The 19,850-nt window shown below is 37.4% G+C and overlaps 1 protein-coding gene across 2 annotated transcripts; it reads right to left on the bottom strand.

Moving 5' to 3' along the window:
* Positions 1-1,338: 1,338 nt before the first annotated feature.
* pip4p2 (phosphatidylinositol-4,5-bisphosphate 4-phosphatase 2) lies at positions 1,339-19,644 on the bottom strand. Of its 2 annotated transcripts, XM_041967121.1 has the most exons (8): positions 19,370-19,644; positions 11,223-11,371; positions 9,148-9,254; positions 8,795-8,918; positions 8,188-8,262; positions 7,535-7,587; positions 3,946-4,036; positions 1,339-2,698 (listed from the first exon to the last, which is right to left on the bottom strand). In XM_041967121.1, exons 1-8 carry the CDS (start codon positions 19,473-19,475, stop codon positions 2,555-2,557), a joined length of 849 nt encoding a protein of 282 aa, XP_041823055.1. In that variant the 5' UTR covers positions 19,476-19,644; the 3' UTR covers positions 1,339-2,554. The 2 variants fall into 2 exon arrangements, with proteins under 2 accessions (XP_041823055.1, XP_041823056.1); XM_041967122.1 differs by lacking the exon at positions 8,188-8,262 and having other exon boundaries at positions 19,370-19,639.
* Between the last annotated feature and the right edge of the window lie 206 nt (positions 19,645-19,850).

Raw genomic sequence — 19,850 nt, 5'->3', positions numbered from 1 at the left:
TAGTAGATGAAAGATGAATAAATTAATCACTGGAAAAATCACTCATTTCAACAGTAAAGTAGCCAACCTTTTAAAAATATTTGAGTAGATTGGTCAGTTGGTGTCATGAGTTCAGCCTAAGTGTCCATACATTTCTGACTTCTTTTTAGATTAACAAACTGCACCACTGTGTGGAAACACAGCAGCACTGCAGCCAGAAAACGGTTACTGAAAGATGATGTGATCACATCTGAACAGACTAAACTCAGCAACAGTTGAATTTGTTTAAACTTTAAATTAGCTAATTTTCTAAAATGTTTTAATCTTTTTTTTTCTTTCTTTTTAACTAATTTATGCAGAAATATTATGGCCTGGCTAATGCTAATTCATACTACTTATACAAATGAATATAATGTAATACTAACCACTGCCTGAGATTCACTGACTTGCTGGCAGAATGTATTTGATGCATTTGTAATGGACATTTTTCACAGAAGAATTTTAACTTGTCCTAAGACACTTTAATTCATGGAGTCACAAAGAAAAAGACTCATGATGTCCCATGACTTGTGACAGTGAGACTGTGTTAACTTCTATATAATTAAACAGCAGCACCTAAAATCAGTTCAGCCACGACTTTTGTAATTTACACCAGTGCTTAGTTATAAAAACATTTTTTCATTTGAGTGAAATTTAAACTATTCCCATTACTTTAAAATAAAATTATATACCAAAACTAACACTATGTTCTTTCAGTAAATCTTTTGGCTTTGCCTCTAGTTCAGTTATTTCCACCCACAGTTTGACATTTACCCTTTAAGGTCCACCTCCATTTTCTTCTTGCAAGCTCTGTATCAGCTTGAAATAGCCAAGAACCTTGAAGTGAGCTTTTCACACAACCTGTTCTGTTGTCATAACTTACTAGTGAGCACAAATCCTTTTCTGTAAGAGTTTCCCAACCTAGACCAGTTCAACACACTGGTGCCAAGATTGCTTCTAAATGAAAAACCTGTACTAACTCTCTATGTTGATCTGCAGATGAAGTAAAAAGCAAGTATCTGAGAAATAATTCAGTTATGAGATTATTTAGCCACAAGAGAAGTTAGCGTGTTGGAAATGTTCATTCTGTAATTTGGCCACCCAGAACGTTTCTTGGTCTGTGAGTAACTTATGAACTTCTGTGTGTGTCTTCTTCTTGTATGACAAGCTTGGCGATTCAAATAAAGTTAATCTTACTGCCACTTTGCTGACTTTTTCCATAACATCATGAAAGATGTGTTTCCCAGGTGTAAATTCCAAACCTTATTCTTGAACTTTTCAATCTGATTTCAGTCTACAAAACAAACAGGCCAATACAGACAGGTTTTACATTTTATTGATAAATTATCATTTTTAAAAAGACCCATGAACCATGTTTTCCTTCCACCTCACACTACCTACGTTCCCAAGTACTGAATTTGAGCTATGTACAATATTTCAATATTATTTTCTTCGTCATCATCATCATCACATTCAAAACAAGGTTAGAAGTTCAAACTGTGCCCACTGGTCAAGATACAGAGCGAGTATGTTGAGTTAGCATATAGAGATGACTGCTAGCACTGAGTTCACTGGAGGTTGGAGAGCAGCGTTATAAGCAGAGGAAGGAGGGTTTACATTCAAACTCACAGGCAGAAGGAGCAAAAACAGAAACATCACAGCTTTCAGGTACCTCTGAAACCAAACAAGCACCACCTCAGTCAGATGAACAAGTTCACATGCAAAGGTGTGTCACCACATTTTTGGGATAGTTTTGAATCATGGTGAGGAGCACAGGGAGAGAGGCTACGGAAAATTACCCAAAGGGGTTATTGCTGTAGTGACTTAAAAGCTGCAGGCACACAAAATTAAATGAACACAAGCTTGTATTGATCTTATGCTCGTCTTCACACTGTGCAGCAAAGTTGGCACACATGGGTATATAATGACAATTTCCTTTAAAATTGATCATTTGAGCTTTCAAATCATAATAGCAATACTATGTCAGTGTATACAGGCAAGGAAAATGGTTACAATACAGTATGAATATGCAGCTTTTGTAGCTGGAGTTTAACTAGCAGCAAAATAACACAATTGCATAAAATCATGTGCAATGGGTAAACTGTTCTTAGGATGTTGTCTCATTTTGGTATGGTCAGTAACAAGAGGAATCAAGTAGGTGCCACCATGTCATTCAGACTGTTGAAAAGCAGAACAACTGGTCCACAAATACTCGATCTAACTCATTTGTAAGAGTAGTTGTCATTCATTAAGAAGAATTACATTTTTCTTGATTTTGATGAAAAAAAATGGAAATAATTAGACTCTGTGGAAAGCATCAGATAGACTGACAGGCAGCAGGTTTGATCAATAAGTCAAAACATCCCAAACAAAACAACAGGAGACATCCCCACATACACTTTAGAATAAAAACACTCCTGTCCAGACACTGTGCACTTTGCTCAAGGTGACTGGTTTTAAATCTGAAACAAGATGAAAAAAACTAAAAGTGGAGTTTGTACTTCCAGCCATGCACCGCTTTGCACACATTCCTGTTCTAAGCAAAGCTATTCTCTGGGTAGCTGACTTTGATGGCTCCCCAGTAGCAGGCTCGTATCAGACAGATGAGGCCCAGCAGGTAGGCGAAAGCCCAGGACACATAGGTGGCATTGTACCGACTGGCAAAGTCCCGAGTCCCGACCTGGCATCACATAAAAGAGAGGAGCGTGGATAAAAACATGGTTAATATTGAGAAAATCACCACTTGGTTCCACACTGAAATACACCTGGATGGATTGCTGTGAATATTTCTAAAGACACCTGGCTGGTAAAGGTAACTAAAAGTAAGGACTTCCTAGGACTCTGCTGGAGATGCCATGATTCTTTTCCTCGTACCATCAAGAGGTCAAATGGCATTTTCCCTTTTTCTGGAAAACAATGCAAGAAAACAATCCATCTGTCTAGTCCTCTTTGTTGATGATGCTAATTAGAAATGTTAGCATGCCAATGCAATAAACAAAGATAGTAAAGATGGTGGACATTGCACCTAATTAGCATGAGCCTGTCGGCACTGTCTTTAGGAGCATGTTAGCATTCCAACATTAGTATTTAATTTTAGGGACAGCACAAGTGTTGAAGTTAATTCATGCCTATGTATCATCCCCAAGGCCACAAGGGCCTTCATCAGTTAAATTGTTTACTACTATGCATATACCAAGAAACTCCTTGGCACTTATTGGCTGGGATGTTGGCTTAAAAGAATGACAATAGGATCAGTTCATACAACAATGCAGGCATGCTCTAAAATCTCAATCCATCCATGTTACTTATTTGACCCCCAAACTAGAAGCAAGCAAAACAGGAGTAGAAAACATTTCTGGTTATTCTGCATATTTTTTTTACTACCCGCAAGGGGCAGCAGACAAGCACCAGCACATTGTTGACAAAATGTTTTTTAAACTTGTACAGAAATCCCCCTACTGATAGGAGAGTCTTTCTCATTGTGTTACAGATTTTTAGAGTTATAACTCGTCCATGTGTTTTATAATGGTGTAAAACTCAATGGTTTAATTTCAAAATGGAAATGCACAGTAAAACGTACATTCATAAGTTCAACTCAGAATCAATTTTGCTGAATCATCATACCATTCTGGTAAGTAAAAACTAACACATTAGTTTGACTTTTTTTTTTTTTTTTATTTATTTTTATTTTAATTAATCAGAGATGGCACTAAATCCTGAATGGGATCATATTCTGGCAAGAGTATTGTAAACATGCGAGAACAACCTGGCAAATGCTGTAAGCATGAATTCTTTACAGCTATTTACTCAAAGAATCAATAACACTATAGCTTTATCCAAACCTTCTTGGAAATTATTGCAAGTTTCATTTACTTAGATATGATCTAAAAAAGTACAAACAACATTAGCAGAACAGACAATACTTACTGTTAAACCAACTCCAATGAAAATGCAGATCATTCCTATGGTTATATAAGCACAACAGCGCCTCCTGGGGAGTGCACTGCCAACAGAGGATCTGGGGAAAAAAGCAGAACAAAAGATCAACACACACTAACACACAAACAATAACTTTATATATAACATTGGGTTTGACGTTTTATGTCAAAAACATCTCTTAAATTAAAAATAATCAAATTCATCATTCTTTAAATTAGATTTTAAACATCTGCTGATTATTCACATTCTGTCCTGAAGTGGAACTGATTGTCGTGACAACATGCTTAAAGTTTTGGTTAATCCCTTCCATCTTCCTGGTGATTTCACTCCACATCACCCTGACAGTCTTGTAAGTCAAAAAACATCCTACTTCCCCTTTCCAAGTTACACATGAGAGCGCTTGAGGGCAGTCACATGTGCTGCTCCCATCAACTTTATATCCATCCTGATTTTATGCAAACAACTGTCCTTAAGCAGCAGTCTGGCCTTTTTTTTTTTTTTTTTTTTTTTTGCTTCATTATAACTTTACTTTCCTCCCCCTCGGAGTTCTCACATGCCTCTCATGTGACTGGACTCAAACATTCTTCAGGGATCGCTGGTATTCAGATGGCTTGTTGGGGCTTGATCACCTGATTTTTCGCCTTCTATCCCTTATCAACTCTGCTTTTACATTTTCTCTCGGCTCCACTCGCCATTTACACTTAATTTATTTGACTAGGAACCATATTTCAATGTCAGGATTTCTCTCAACATTAAAAAAAAAAAAAAGTTCAATAAAAACCTATAACGAATCAAACATGAATTCCTCTCTTTCACAAGGAAATGTAAGCAGAGTGGGGGAATTACTGCATGTTTACCAGATAAGTTAAGGGACTTTATTTTGGAATTGGGCTACAATACCAGTTTCTCATTTTCAATTCCTCAGAAACATTAAGTTAAAACTGATTTATGAGACCGAAATACTTCACTGTTTTGACTTTGGCTGGAAATGATAGCGATTTAAGGGTGTTGCTGACAGTAGGGATGGCAAAATGAGAGAAGAGATGAAGATAAAAAATAAGCTCACATGTGTTTAATGTTCATTTTACAATAATTTAGGTAGGATATTCTTTTCTTTCTTTTTTGTATGGGTTTTGTAAATACTTTTAAATACCAGCTTCTTTAGGTTTTATTAAAATTAATTCCAAAAAAAGGTTGTGGACCTATCTAAAATACAAATATAATCACAATGCAATGAATTGAATGCCATTTAAATCTATTTAAATGTATCAAATGTTTTTTTTCTCTTTTTTTTTACCCTATATAAATGCTCATTTTGAATACCAGAATCATAATTTCACATGTTCTTTGGTACATTGAGGCTTTTATTGTTGTCCTTCTCATTCATAATGCTTCAAATGGTTTCAACCATCTGGACTGCTGACAGATCATTTTATCTCTTTTTTACTACAGCGGATGTGGTTCTGCATTAACTTAAATAAATAAAAGAGACTTTATCTGGATGGGAGCATTATCCTGACTTCCTGCAATAATTTCTACTTTGCAGCAATCCTGAATCATGACTGAAATCCTAAAAAAATCATCTAACTTCATTTAAAGCCTGGTTGCTAAATTTCTCATTACTCTCTGCATATTCTTCTTATAATAATGCACTGCATGCCCCCTTATTCTATAAAGTTTTAGATTAGGTAAGGTCATTTTAATATTTTGTCAAACAGTATTTTATAAATTATGCTGTGTGTAATAATTTGATTAGTAGAAATAGGGAAGCCTTGTACTATTTGCATATTTGGAATAAATTAAAGAAATATTTTAATACTTAATAATTGCACTGTATCCCAGCAGAGTCAAATGAACACAGAGAATGAGATATGGAAAGCTACATAAAGACAGAAGCGGCATAAAGACGCAATTGAATATAAAAATAGACAGACATGTGGGTGAAGATAGAAGATGAGGAAAAAGAGAAACATATCAAAACAGACACACAGGTATGAAAAAGACGGCTGTAAACACATGAAAGAGTTGATGTAAAGACACAATTTGGTTGCAGCTTTTATCACTGCCTCATCTATATAAATCCTGTCTACTTCATCACTTTCAGACAAATGCAAACAGTCTCTGGACGGAGGTGCTCGGGGGCAAACTGCTCCTCATCGCTGTAACCAGCCCACCCCATTAACAAGACATGTGAGGCCAGTCTTTAATTCTTGTCACACGACTAGATTAGCCTCCACTCCCCTGCGAACTGCAAAACGAGACCGCTAAAGCTCAGCGTCTGACTACAGTGAACTTAACCACATTTAATCCTTTGGTTACAGCTCCAAAGAAAAATGGAGCTCAAATTAACATCCACCCACATATTTTTATTTTATTTTATACTATTTCTTTATCCTTTGTTTACCAGGCACTTGCTTGAGATTAAACTCTCTTTTACAAGCACAGCCTGGCCAACATGGCAGCAGTAACACAAATGAGAGGGGGTTACACAGGACAATACATTGTATAATATCTAAAACACACATTAAGACATAAAAACATTTTTTAAACAAGGACTATTCACCAAGTCAAAGCATATCATGCAGCAAAGCACCTGCAGGATCCCATATCTCCCATCAACATGTCTGTGTGATAATGTCTACACAGCTGAGAGCTGAAGCCAGTTCGAAAGGGGTAATTCAATGATTTCCTTTTTTAACATTATAAATATGTTGTTTAATTTACTTAAAACTATAAAAAGGCAATAAGAAAGTAAATTTGATCAAAAAAGGAGGACATGAAGTTGACAAAGATACAAAAGTCTCTCAAGTATGGATGACTCATTTTATTACATTTTAAAGAAGCGAAAATTCCTCATTTCTACATCTGGAGTAAAGCGTAACGTCACACGCTGTCTGTGTCGATCTCCAGCCCCGTGTTTACCAGCCGGTCCAGCCACGTGTTCATGTACGCTTATCTGAATCGCCTCTCTCGTCTCGGAGCACTTGGCCCTCCCTCCCTATAAAAGGGCCACAGCAAGCGCGCAATGGAAGCTCATATTTTCTAAGCGAATTGGCTCAGAGCGGAACGAAATGTTCACCTGCAGGTGACCAGGATACAACATTACCTCCCCAAAAAAAACTACGTTTTTTTGTGAAGAAGTTTTCAGATAAAAAAAGGGACAGAACCCGGATTAACATTGGCCTGGTATTTCCAGTGGAGAGCACTGCGACAGCTACAATTTGACTCTGAGCTGACTCTTCTCCTGGACATAAACATTTTAAGTTACTTCAACATGTTCCACAAAATAGTGATATGGTTTGGTTCAGTGTGTTTGCACTTCGCACATTCGTTCGCAGATGAAGCGAGCTGGGGGTGGGGGGAGGAGGTAGAGGAAGGGATGGCCCATGACACATTTTGTTTTGGTTTGTTTTGTGCTTGCACAACAACAAACCTTGAAACAATTTTGCTTTTTGGCCCTTTAAAGACTTAGAAAACAAAAAGCTGTGACATTAGAAAACCAAATGTACGTAAAATTTAAAGTCAAATGTGAACTGCATATTGAACTTTTATAAAATAATTATTTGATGGCACTTACATTTTTTTGCAGTGAGGACACTTGGCTAGCGTGTTAAATCGAAGCTCCATCCACTGTGAGGAAACAGAAAATGACCACGTTGTTGATTCAAATCATAAAAAACCAAGTATACGTATACAAAAATGTAACAACACACTACAATCCAAATTTATTTTGAGAACACCCAACACAAGGCTTACTGCCAGTGATCCATTTGAATGTTTGTAACTAGTAAATCTATTTATCATTGTTAAATTCACACCTTGAGTCATTCCTACAGTACTGTATGTTAGTTGTGTTTCATTTGATTTTTAAAAAGCAGCACTAAGAAAACAGTGAACCCACTGCAGATGAGCATAATTAACAAGGTCCTGTTCACACAAGTTCTTTATGACTCTAGTCATCTGGCTTCAATGAAGGAAAATAGGATTCAAATTATTCTCCCAATGCAAACAGCACTCATAGAGACCAGTAAAGCCAGAAGATGCAGACTTTCTATGCACTACATACCAAACTTTCATTTATTTATTTTATTTTATTTTTTGTTTGAAGCTCTCCTCAAAGCCAGATGTGCACAAAGTCATATCATCACCAGTGTGAAAAGGGCCAGTGATTTAAATGGAGCAGGTTAGGCTGTTGTTAATAAGTCCACCAGTATGACCAGCTTTCTCGACCTGTTGCTGTGCTGGGGGAGAGCCATCGCTGGGGAGACCAGACATTGGCTGGGATGACCTGGCGTCCTCACTGCCCTACAGATACCGCAAGCAACAATGTGCAAACGTTTAGAGGACAACAATACTAACGTGAGTCTGTCATACTGACTAAGGTTCTACATTACATTTTTTTGTTTTTCCTTTTTCATGCAGAACTAAACGAGCAGCTTAGACATACTAACAGTGTCCTTAAAAGAGTGGCAGGATACAGTTTAATCCAAGAAAAAGGAAGTTATCGGCAAAAAAGCTGAAGTAGCTGCTACCTGGAGAGGGTAAGAAGATAGAAAGTATGCAGAATATTCATGTCAGCCACTTGTAGAACTTTTATTCTGACGGGTTTCACTGTTTTGCAAAATCTGACATATATAGCATTTTAGCACCTTGACAAAAACTGCACCGCTGTATTACAACACTTAAATTTAGTGCTTTTCTATCACTAAGTCCATTAAGAATTATCTACAATAAGGCTCTTATTTATGTGCACGTACTAACAACAGCACAGCAACACAATTCTGCATTGACAAGTCTGTGATTGGCTGAGGTGGCTTGTCTTTGTGGGTTTACATACTAGGAAGGTGTTGCCACAGTGACCGCAGACCACTCTCATCCCTTCAGGTTGGATAGGCAGCGCCGGCTGGGCGGGTTGCTCCTCTGGGATTACCATCACTGGGCTCAGGTTGATAATGCGTCTGCTATAGAAGGGATAATAGAGGGAAAAGCTTTAGACTCCAGCACAACCAAGACAGGATCATAAAAGTTTTAAATGATCGAAGAACTGGCTTTTGCCAGTACCAACAATTTGTCACAGTTTTTAGACTTGTTTTAGGAAACAATCTGTACAAGAAAAATAAATCGCATATGCACGTTTTTAGTATAAAAAATGATAACAAATAAAAGGACAAGAAAATGCCTTTAACCTACCAGTTTGGTCGAGGACATCCTATCCTCCTGGATGTGTCTTTACAGATAAGCAGGCAGTTACAGGGACACCTCACATACTTCTTCCCTGTAGGGGGATTCTTGATGGGCTGGGTGGTGAACAGATAATAATCAGTTTCACACAAAAACAAAGAACTATTTCACATAAACTAGACAGCTCAAACCACTCAATTCCAGGTGAATTTAGATTGAACTTGGTTTTATGAGAGCTGTGAAACCTGCCACCTGCTCCAGATAGGACTACCAATCAGGTTTGATAAATCCTGGTACCTTATATGTTCAGTCCTGTGCATCATATTTAGAGTTGTAATACATATTCTGGTGTGGTGGCTTGGTGGTTGGGATTCATCTTTACATTTCCTGAGTTATGACTCAACTCCCACTTCTCCCTTTACAGCAGAGTGTACAACCTCTAAACTTTTGAATGAGCTTTGTTTCCTCCAAAGCTTTCAAACTAGCTCTTGCTCACAGTGTAAGCCAATATGCAACAATCATCTTCTCCATTTCAGCATCAGTGAATTTGATTGGCCCTGTGGTACACCAACATAGATTTTTACAAGATAATCAAAGGAGTACTAAACACTTAAACATCGGTTTTAGCTGGAAACTAAATTAAATGCCAGTGCTGTGTAAAACTTTACTGAGGTTTAAATAAAGACTTTGTTTTTACCAATTTTGATGAAATAGGTCAATTAATAGGTTGAAATGGGCATCAGCTGTTTAAAGTCATCTTACAACTAAAACAACCTTTTGGGACTTTTTGAAATCTGAAGCAGGTCCTGTTCTGTTTTGCCATCACGCAGCATTGGCTGTGAGAGCATTAGCATTGAGTATTGTTTGCAGTGCTAATGGCTCAAACAGGAAATCTCAGGGTAGATGAATGACCTGTGCTAATCATAACAATATTACAGTGATACGAAAGGCTTAATCTCAGATATATCAGAACAGAGGCCTGTGTTATACCTTGTAAGTACCCTGCAACTCTCCAACTTTTTTCACCGAAGGCATATATCACTGCTTAAATCCCCATGCTTATAACCCACATCCCTGGCTCATCCCTCTCAGCCCACTTTTTTTTTTTAGTAATTATTAAAATCTTGCAGTAAGTGCAGTTAGACTAAGAGCTGGGTGTAGAGACATACAAATAGAATATAAATAGGAGTGTGTACATGATTTCACACCCATGGCCATTTTGCCAATAAATTCCTAATTGTAAACACTACAACTTTAAACCTATCTCAACATAAAAATCCACAATTCACTAACCAGACTTGGTCAAGCCTCAATTTGTCTGCGATCCATCCCTGCTTTATAATCTCTGTGGAGTTGTGGGGTTAACACAGCCTTTATGATTGATCAGCAATAATAAAGGGATATAAATCAATAGCTTTGCTTTTAATTATATATATAATTTCACCCGTGAATTTTACATGTCCAGACCGTTTCCAGTCATGCTGTATTTATGAGTCATGTGACTGCAAGTTGTGTAACATCTTCACATACTGATTAAAGGGTTAGCTACAACAAATCTTACAACATACCTGTAAATTCATCAAAGTTTAATTTTTTAAAAGTTTAAATGTTGTGCTTTGAAATTTATCATGTGGAATAACAAGCCCTTACACTATGTACTGTTTTAGTATAAAGTAATACATTATCATAGGGCTGTGTGGATGCTGAAGCTCCACAACTAACATTTCCTGCCCAAGTGTCTGCAGTGATGGTCACTAAATCTCCCTGCTCTCCTTCCTGCTTTGACTAGTCTTTGATGACAACATACACAGTTAATGTGAGTCAGTTATCACCAACTTATGGCTTAAGAAATAATACTATGTTAACATACGTTAAAAAGCAAGAGGCAGACATCATTAAGACAGAAAACAGCCAAAACACTGAAAGCTAAGTTTCTCTTTTGATTCATGACAAATGACACTTTCATGCAGATGCTGTAGGATAATAAAACAGAACTGAGTATAAATATCAAAGAAAAAGAGAAGAGAAGAGAAACTAATGTTTGCTGGGATGTAAACATTTACACGACAGTGGCTTCCACTTACTGTAGCTTCATTGCAGACTGTGCACTTGACTACGTGCTGATGCAGCTTGCCATCCAGGTTGATGAGCGACTGGCAGACACGGCAGTTGATGACAGGCACACCGCCGGCGTCAGGGCTGGCGATGGCTGTATAAGGAGGAGGTAGTTCGGCTTTGAGAAGAGGAAGGCAAACCACACAGAACACAGCGAGCTGTTAATGGCATGCACCTCAAATACAGCAGCTTCATGAGCAACAGGTCATGCATCCAGAAAAAAAAAATCTTTAAGTTGGTCAGAAGCTCCCCTTAACACAAAAACTAAATCCAATTCAGGATATTTGGGTTTTAGGTTAGAATTTTTGAAAGAAGATTCATCTCTTTGTGTTAGAAAATACTAACGTGGCAGAGCTTTTGTTGACATCTATAATCTTAAAACTTAAAAATAGAGCTTTTAATTAACTTCAATTTCAGATCAGAGTATTTACAAAAACTTAAATAACTGAGTTCATATCAGATAAGAGCACACAGAAAAAAAGAAAAACCTACACAAAAGAAATGCAAATGTTTCCAATGACTAAATCAAATTTAATAATAAAAAAAAAGGCTGTAGAGTAGCTCAGGGGTAGTGATACAGGATATACTGCTGCTGGTTGCATTCCTGTAGAAGTAAGTGGCCAAACTAAGAACACAACTCAAGGAAGAGAAAAAAAGAAAAAAAAACTTTTCTTTAGGAATTATTTTCATCTGTTGGACTATTTGGGATATTACATCACATCTGGGAAATCCTGGTCATTCACGTGAACTGTGTGCCAGGCAGACCAGAAACCAAAGTTTCTATTCAATTATTCTAATAAGATGTTATTCAAATAGTTGTTTCTATTCTTCCAAATTTATATCAATTCCTTTTTAAACAGAAAAACTACCTGAAATGAGTGCTTACTTTTTATCTATTTGTTTGTTTGTTAGTGATTTCTTTTCATTTGGTCCTATTTTTTTCTATATCATACTAAATCAAATCTGCACTGAAAACAAAGCTAATGCAGCTTTTGTGTAGACATTTATTTTTTATGCCCTCTAACTGCATATAACACATACACTAAAGAGTGACTGCCATCTCTTTTTCGAGGAAGACCTGGACCAGAAGGCATGCTATAGCAGTCAACAAATATAAAACACAGATCACAATGAAACCGTTCAATAAAACTACAAAAAGATGCAAAACATCTAACTGGCAGACTCCAATTAAATGAGTTTTTCATAAAGCTTTGAATTCACCAAAAGAAGAAGAAAAAAAAAAAGTTACCGAGCTTTAAGGTGCCCTGGAGAGCATCCCAGGCACAAGGTGCAAAAGTCAGACATTTTAAAAGTCACTGACTGGTAAAACTTCTCAAGTACGATGGGAGTTTACCCAGTTTAGTTTTGTAGACTAAAATTATTGAGGGTCAGGAGACCAGATTATAAAGAACACAATGAAGTGTGCTGGGTCAGGAATTAGAGAAAAAACGTAGGAAACAATGATAAAAAAAAAAAGAGTCATACTTATAAAACTTATATGTATTAGCTGGACGTGCAGCTGAGCCAACAACATATTTGCCATTGATTTATGTCTATTACCAAGTAAACCAGTCATAGGTATTTTGAGATGTAAACATTTTCTCAGGTGATCCCACGAGTTTCACTTTTCAGGGTTTTAATAAGCTTGGACTCTATGGGCTTGCACCATTCACTACCTTTAACACTACAGAAGAATTCAAGCACACATTACATTTTATTGGATGCAAGAGCAGTCACTTCAAATCTGTGCCATTTCCTTCAACTCTCAATGCCGAACTAAGTAAAGAATATTGTTTTTTCCTCCCTTTGATGATCTGATTAATGAAAAACAACATAACATAAAATGCTGGAAGTGACTAAATTTATTATTATTTATATATATTATATATATATAATATATAATATATTATTTATTATTATTATTTATCATGAAAAAAATATTAGCAGATCTTAAATTTAATGTCAAAAACTGTCTCATAAAAGTTGGGTGAGGTACATCTTTACCACTGGTTCCAGGGTTCCAGCTGTTCAAAAGTACAGAGATTTCTTTATCATATTTCGTTTCACAATGTGTCAGATGACTGGTGAAAGTTCTGGACTTCAGGCAGGTCAATCCAGCATCTGGACTCCAGATTGTGGTACAGCGTCATCTTGCTGAAATATGTAAAAGCTTTCCTTAAAAAATAATCATTTAAATGGAAGCATATGTTGCTCAGAAAGCTGCATATATTGTATCTTTCAGCGCTGACGGTGCTTTTCCTGGTGGAACAGCTGCCAGTTCCAAAGGCAGTAACACCCCTCCCAAACCATCAAAGATACTAGGAGCTAATAACAAGGAGGGTATTCCCTCCCCTCTTTAGTCCAAAGAACAGTGTCCATGATCTCCAAGAAGATTTCAATTTATCTGACTGAAAGATGGTTTTCAAACCTTATCTCAGTCTATTTTAATAGCTTTGACCCAGAGAAAACAGTGGTGTGTGGACCACGTTTACATAAACAGCTAGCTTTAACCTGTGGATGACAGCGATCTCTGGAAGTGTTCCTGAGCCCAGGCACGGATTTCCATCACAGAACCACACATATTCACAAGCACCTAATATTCATTTTCAGCCATGTCCCTTGTGCAGACAGATGTCTCCAGATTTTCTGAATCTTTCTATATTATTATTTACTGAAGATTATAGGAAGTTAAAACTCAATGCTGCATGACTAAATATAATTTGGAAATTTCCACCACAATTTGTATTTGCAGGTTATAGCGGATTCTTGAACTTCCGCTCACATTTACTTCTGAGACTCTACCACTCTAAGGTTCTCTGTATGAGCCCAATCACACATACAATCAATACTGACCTGTTACCAATTAAAATGACATGTTCCTTCAACTGATTCTGTTTAATAACCCCTTTACAGCTTTTTGTAAAACAGTAAAATGTTAAATGTCTAACATTCAACATTTGATAAGTTTCACATATGAATAAAACAGGTTTGTGAGATTTGCAAGTCATTGCATTGTGTTTTTATTTACATTTTATCCAACATCTTAATGAATTTAAGTTTGTATATGAATTCATACAAGATATAACATTTTATTTAAATTTAAAACAGCACAAATCATTAAATGTGGGTATGCACTTAGATTAAATAACTCTAATCTTAAACCCAGGAAGGGATGCTTCAAATGTAAATATAAAATAATTATTTAAGATATTTAGTTAATCAAAAAAAAAAAAAAAAAGTCCAAAGATTTACCTCAAGTGTGAAAACCTTAAAGCGGATCTTTGAGCTCCATGACCGAAAACTGAAGATGCTTGTATTATTTTTTTGGACAAAATGAGGGAATCAACATGAGTTTCTCTCATTTTCTACAGCCATTAATTTATTATAGAAAACAGGTTAAATGATAACTGAGATTATTACTTGACTACAACACTGTCAGTCTCATTTCACAGCAACCAACAAAAAAGACACCAACTAATCTGGGAATTGACTGATTTCCTCCTTGTGTGACTCTAAATGAGATAATGAGACTAGTCAACAGGTAAATTAGCTTGGCTCTGAGATTCAGAAACTCTCAATCAGTTGACACCACAGGGACAGATGGGACACACTGTCCACATTTGGACAGCCCTGGCTGGAAAAACAGGCAGAGCATGCCAAAGAACGGATACTCCCCCAGCGTGTGCAGGCCAAGCCTTCTTCAATACACACAAACCAAGACACTACTATGCTTGCTCATCCAAATTCTAACCCAAGGTAGTTGAGAAGAGATGTATTCTCATCTTTAACCCCAACAAGAGTAAAACAAATAATAAATAAATAAATAAATAAATAAAAAATATTCAAAACAAGCACTTTGGTCTCTATTATCAGTCTAAAGAGAGGCAAGTTTCCACCTCTGCCCTCTCTCAGTTTTGTCTTAATGCATGTCTGAAAGTGACACACAACAGCTATAGGTTTTCACTTGCTGTGCTTGGAGCCAAAGGTAAGACGAGAAGACGTGCTGCTACGACCACCAGCAGCAAACAACCACCATTACGACGTCCTACCTTACGCTGACAGGCTCAGTAATTGTGACACTTGTGGTTTGTGGGGTAGAACGGCTCACTGAACAGCTGGAATGCAGACAACAGCTGCTTTTGTTGTGACTTGTTGTGTCATTGTTTTCTTTTTAAAAAGTTAAAGATCTATTATTTCCAAAAGCAAAAAATATTAGTCAAACTGGAGTAAATATTATATTTCTTGGGGACTACTTTCAGATGTGAAATCACAAGCATGTATCACCCTGGTGTAAAAGATGGTCTCAGAATGAGTGTTTGCAATGTTGACATTTAATTTATGAAGTGTTAAATTATATTTCTGAAATGGACTTGGTGTTTCCCAACTTGTGGCGACCTTAAGATACAATATAGAGATGATGGATTATTTACCGTCTCCTGAGTTAATCCTGACTGTGGCATGTGTTATCTCATGCTAAATTTATTTACAGGATGACGTAGTGCCTGGGCTTTCTGCGATGAAGCATCCAATCAAGTCAGTTTTTCCAGATTATGCTCTTTTTAATTAACTTACCTATAAATTATTTTACTGGGCAAGTTATGATTTGTGCTTCTAATCACATGGATTACTTCTACCAGCTTTAACTTGATTGAACAATTATTATATGCCCACTGATTTGTGAAGACGAACCTGTTACGGTGAACTTGTCATGTTGACGTCTCAGCATTTCTTATCTGAAAGCTCTCATTATGACATCATTTCCACATGAATGAAGACAGTTCCTCAGTGGTGGAGGCAGGATAAGCTGTTTATCATATTAAAGCTGGTATAGGTTGTACATTTTCTTGGCATCACTGGGCCATGGTGGGAGACTTTAGCCAATCACGTGGGTTTATTGTCTTTCTGGAGAGATTGCTCCAACGGGCTGTTCAACAAATGCACATATGTGCAAACTGCTATAGATGACTGAACACCTGGTTCATTGGCAGAACATCCTGCTATACAAGTTGCTCTTTCAGCATAGGCAACAACAGCTTCAAGCACACACAAAGACAAAGAAAAGAGGACAGACGTAAAAAAAGGATCTCTCAGCCTACGTAAAAAGTTGCATTAGTATGAGCTAAATATGTGTAGAACAACACTAACATCCAGTTAGCATTTTAGTTCAAGCTTGCCAGTCTTGTTCTGGAATAGTGTGATGTTAGCTTGAATTTCTGGTGAGATCTAAATGTGAAATTGTGAGTGGAAGCTTTGGTAAACTGACTATTGAAAATGGATGGGTGGTTATCCTGGATGTTGCTAATAATTTAACATTGTCTTAACAGTAACTCATCAGCAGCAGGTACACTGATTTCATGAATTTGAAGCCTGTGCACTCAGCAATGCTGATCTGGGAGAAGAAACTTAGAACAGAGGAATAAGTACTGAACGAGGGTCGGTGGTAGACTGGATCAGCTGACGTGATCAAAGCCCCACATCAACAATCATAGCAAGATACTGTGATTTTGATTCATTTTCCTATTTCAGCTTCAATAACTGTTATTTGCACCAGTATTGTAATGTACAATATGACATGAAAAGGGCTCTTTACAGCCAGCACACGCAACAGCAGGTGAATGAATCCACACGAACCACATCACCCTGATGTAGCTGAGCAGCTTATTAATCAGTTAACTGTTTTTAGAGTGGAGGTGAACAACATGGAGAAAAAATGAGGTTTAGATCGAGATGCAGCATACAGGGCTAAAAAATGAAGCCATCATCCAGCATCATGGAAGTGCAGTTCATTGATTGGCCACTTGAGGCTGCCTCGATGTTAACATGCCCAACTTTACAGCTGAAATAAATATCTTTATAGCCTGATTTAAAAAAAAAAAAAAAAAGTTTGGGCCTACATTGCAAATACATTACATACATTACACAACTCGCCTCTCTATGTACAATATTTATGTTTTTAGTTATACATTATTAAGGATGTGGCCACTGAGTTCCATGATGGCTAAATAGCCAGTGGATAATAAAAATGTCCTGGCATTTTCAACATATCCATGACTTGCACTTCAGTTCTGCATCCTGAAACTCCAGACAGGAAAGCCATATTTGAGGCCTAAATGTTTAATGACACAGTAGTTATGACTATAGTTTATATGCTGTGTGTTTGGATACAATGCCAGACAGAATCAGATTATTTTTTTCTTTAAGGGTTATTGAATAGAAGAAATGCAGATTAACAGACTAAAGCTTTCCTATAGCTGGATTCTCTCAATAAAGCAAGAGATTAATAAATGTGGCAGCTTCTTGACTCCCTTAGATGACTGATCCCCAATAATTATAACACTCACCATCTCTGACATTAAAATCTGAATAAAAAAATTCTAAAGTATATAAAATATCATAACATAATAAAAATAGAACACATACTAATTTATTGGTGTCAGGTTTAGGAATATCCACTATCTGCTTTCGCTGCAGTTGACTCTACCACTTGACTATAAAAAATATGAAGTGGGCAAAATCAAAAGCCAATATATAATTTGTCCAGTCATCCAGATACAAATTAGACCACTGGTTTCTACCCCTCTCCAAAACCGATACGTTCACTAGAGGAAAACACAGCAAATATTGAATTTGTGCCTATTAAATAAAATAGTTGTAAAACAATTCTGTTCTGAGGATATTAAAGAAATTCATATGTAAATGCTGCACATGTGACTCTCTTTCAACCACCAGCCTAAAAGGAGCTGATTATTAGTCATCGCAGACATTGTGTTTTAAGAGAACGTCGTGGTTTACACGACTTTGGCTCAAATTAATCCATTTTACAAATTGTGGAGCAACAAATCTAAACTGGAATTAGCAATAATCCAGGCTGCAGCAAGGAGGAGGAAAGTGTGACATGGAATACACTGACATTCATTTAGGCTTTAAGCTGTCACACCAGTACAAACTGGCTGTCACTTCATTCATTGTTTGCATTAAAGTCTTTATGATTAATCTGATGGTGAAATATGAATTTTGCAAGATTAGACTATTTATTCTGTACCTTATTAGCCTGACATGCCCTTTAAAGAGTATTACCCAGACAATTAATACATTCATTTGCTGCATGACAACTAATGCAAGGCAAAAAAAATGTATGAACCCATTACTGAGGAAACCACGTTGTTACAAGTTAAATTAACTTGTGTCTCTCAAACACAACCAAGTGAAAGAATCTGATCTGGATGTTTATGCAGAAACAAATCTAGGGAAATTTTTGGGATAAGAGGAAAGCCTTAAGAAAAATCTACTGCCAACAAAGCAAAAAAGAATGTGCTCAAGTGCAATCATGTATTTCTCCAGTTTTAAAGTGGATTTTTGTTCTATGCAAAATTAATTTTGAACACGATTAGACTAAACTCAATGCAAAGGTCATCCGTAGACTGAGACGATGGAGAAGCTGTAATTGTCTGGGTCATGCTGCATGCATCACAGTGCAGTAACCCAGATTCAGCCGTTTACTAAGCAAAATGTGCACATAGTAGGTAAATGAGTGAAAGATGCAAATTATTCAATATTCAAACTGCCTGTAAGACCAGGTCCAACATGAGTTTGCAGTCCCATTCCCATGCAAACAAGCAAACTGAAGCTACTACTACTAAATACTTGGATCAGATCTTGCAATTGATCTAAAACATAAAAATAAATAAATAAAAAAAAGACATCTTGGCATTTTGTTGATTTGTAGCTGGGACAAAAGGCTGCTAGCATGCCTTCATCTGCAATGACCCAACTCTCTTCCCAACACCAGATAACATGATCGCCCACATCTACTGAGGGCTGACAGCGTTTCTTCACATTATTTTATAAGCAACCAAAACATCTCGGGCCCCAGTCTGTCGTGATCTAAGTATTTCTAAAGCCCGGTTGGTGTTATTGTAGGCCCCTCTTCTCTAACCCACTGCTCCAGTTCTCATAGTGTAAGCTCCACCTTTTTGTCAGCTGCCGTTGGATTTCCCATCGATGCCCCTGCCTTTCCTTGCTGCTGCTTTATTTACGCATTTGCACAAACTCGATACGCCCTAAAAATGATTCATCGTGCAGGCAGCAGAGCTCCACACATAGGCCGGGTGTTTACCTCGGGGACTTGGATCCTGCAGGTACGGGGGAGCAGTGGGGGTCACATTCTCGGAGTTGGGGCCCGACAGCAAAGGAGATCGCTCGTCCATGCCGTCGGAGGCCATGTCGTTCACGGTGACAAATGACGGGAGGCTCCTGGCTGCACAGAGTCTTCCCACAGTACGGAGGGGCAGCCAGCTGCTGTGGTTGTTGGTACTGGGTTGCTCCGGTCCAGCAGCAGCCGCGGTGACGACGGCAGCCTGGAGGAGGAGGAGCTCCTCGCTTTTCCCCGCCCCTCTTCAGACATGCACAGCCCTAGGCATGGGCAGTGCTCGTTTCTGAGGCCAAACACACCATGCAAAGTGGTTGAAATCTGTCTGTAAACATGCCTGAAAGTACATGTATTATAGCCTCTAGACATGGGGTCACATGAAAGTGAGTTAGAAATTTCATAAATACATCGTTTTTGTTTGTTTGTTTGTTTGTTTGTTTGTTTGTTT

The sequence above is a fragment of the Melanotaenia boesemani genome, chromosome 17 (genome assembly GCF_017639745.1).
Source record: "Melanotaenia boesemani isolate fMelBoe1 chromosome 17, fMelBoe1.pri, whole genome shotgun sequence".
In the NCBI taxonomy this organism is placed as follows: domain Eukaryota; kingdom Metazoa; phylum Chordata; class Actinopteri; order Atheriniformes; family Melanotaeniidae; genus Melanotaenia; species Melanotaenia boesemani.
The sequence above is the reverse complement of the archived record's forward strand: the minus strand, read 5'-3'. Positions and strand labels throughout refer to the sequence as shown.

Coding starts and splice junctions, on each gene's coding strand:
- pip4p2 (XM_041967121.1), bottom strand. CDS start 19,475: ATGGCCTCCGACGGCATGGACGAGCGATCTCCTTTGCTGTCGGGCCCC. Junction 11,372..19,369: donor GCAGGATCCAAGTCCCCGAG/GTAAACACCCGG, acceptor CTCTTCTCAAAG/CCGAACTACCTCCTCCTTAT. Junction 8,919..9,147: donor GGATGTCCTCGACCAAACTG/GTAGGTTAAAGG, acceptor TCCCTTCTATAG/CAGACGCATTATCAACCTGA.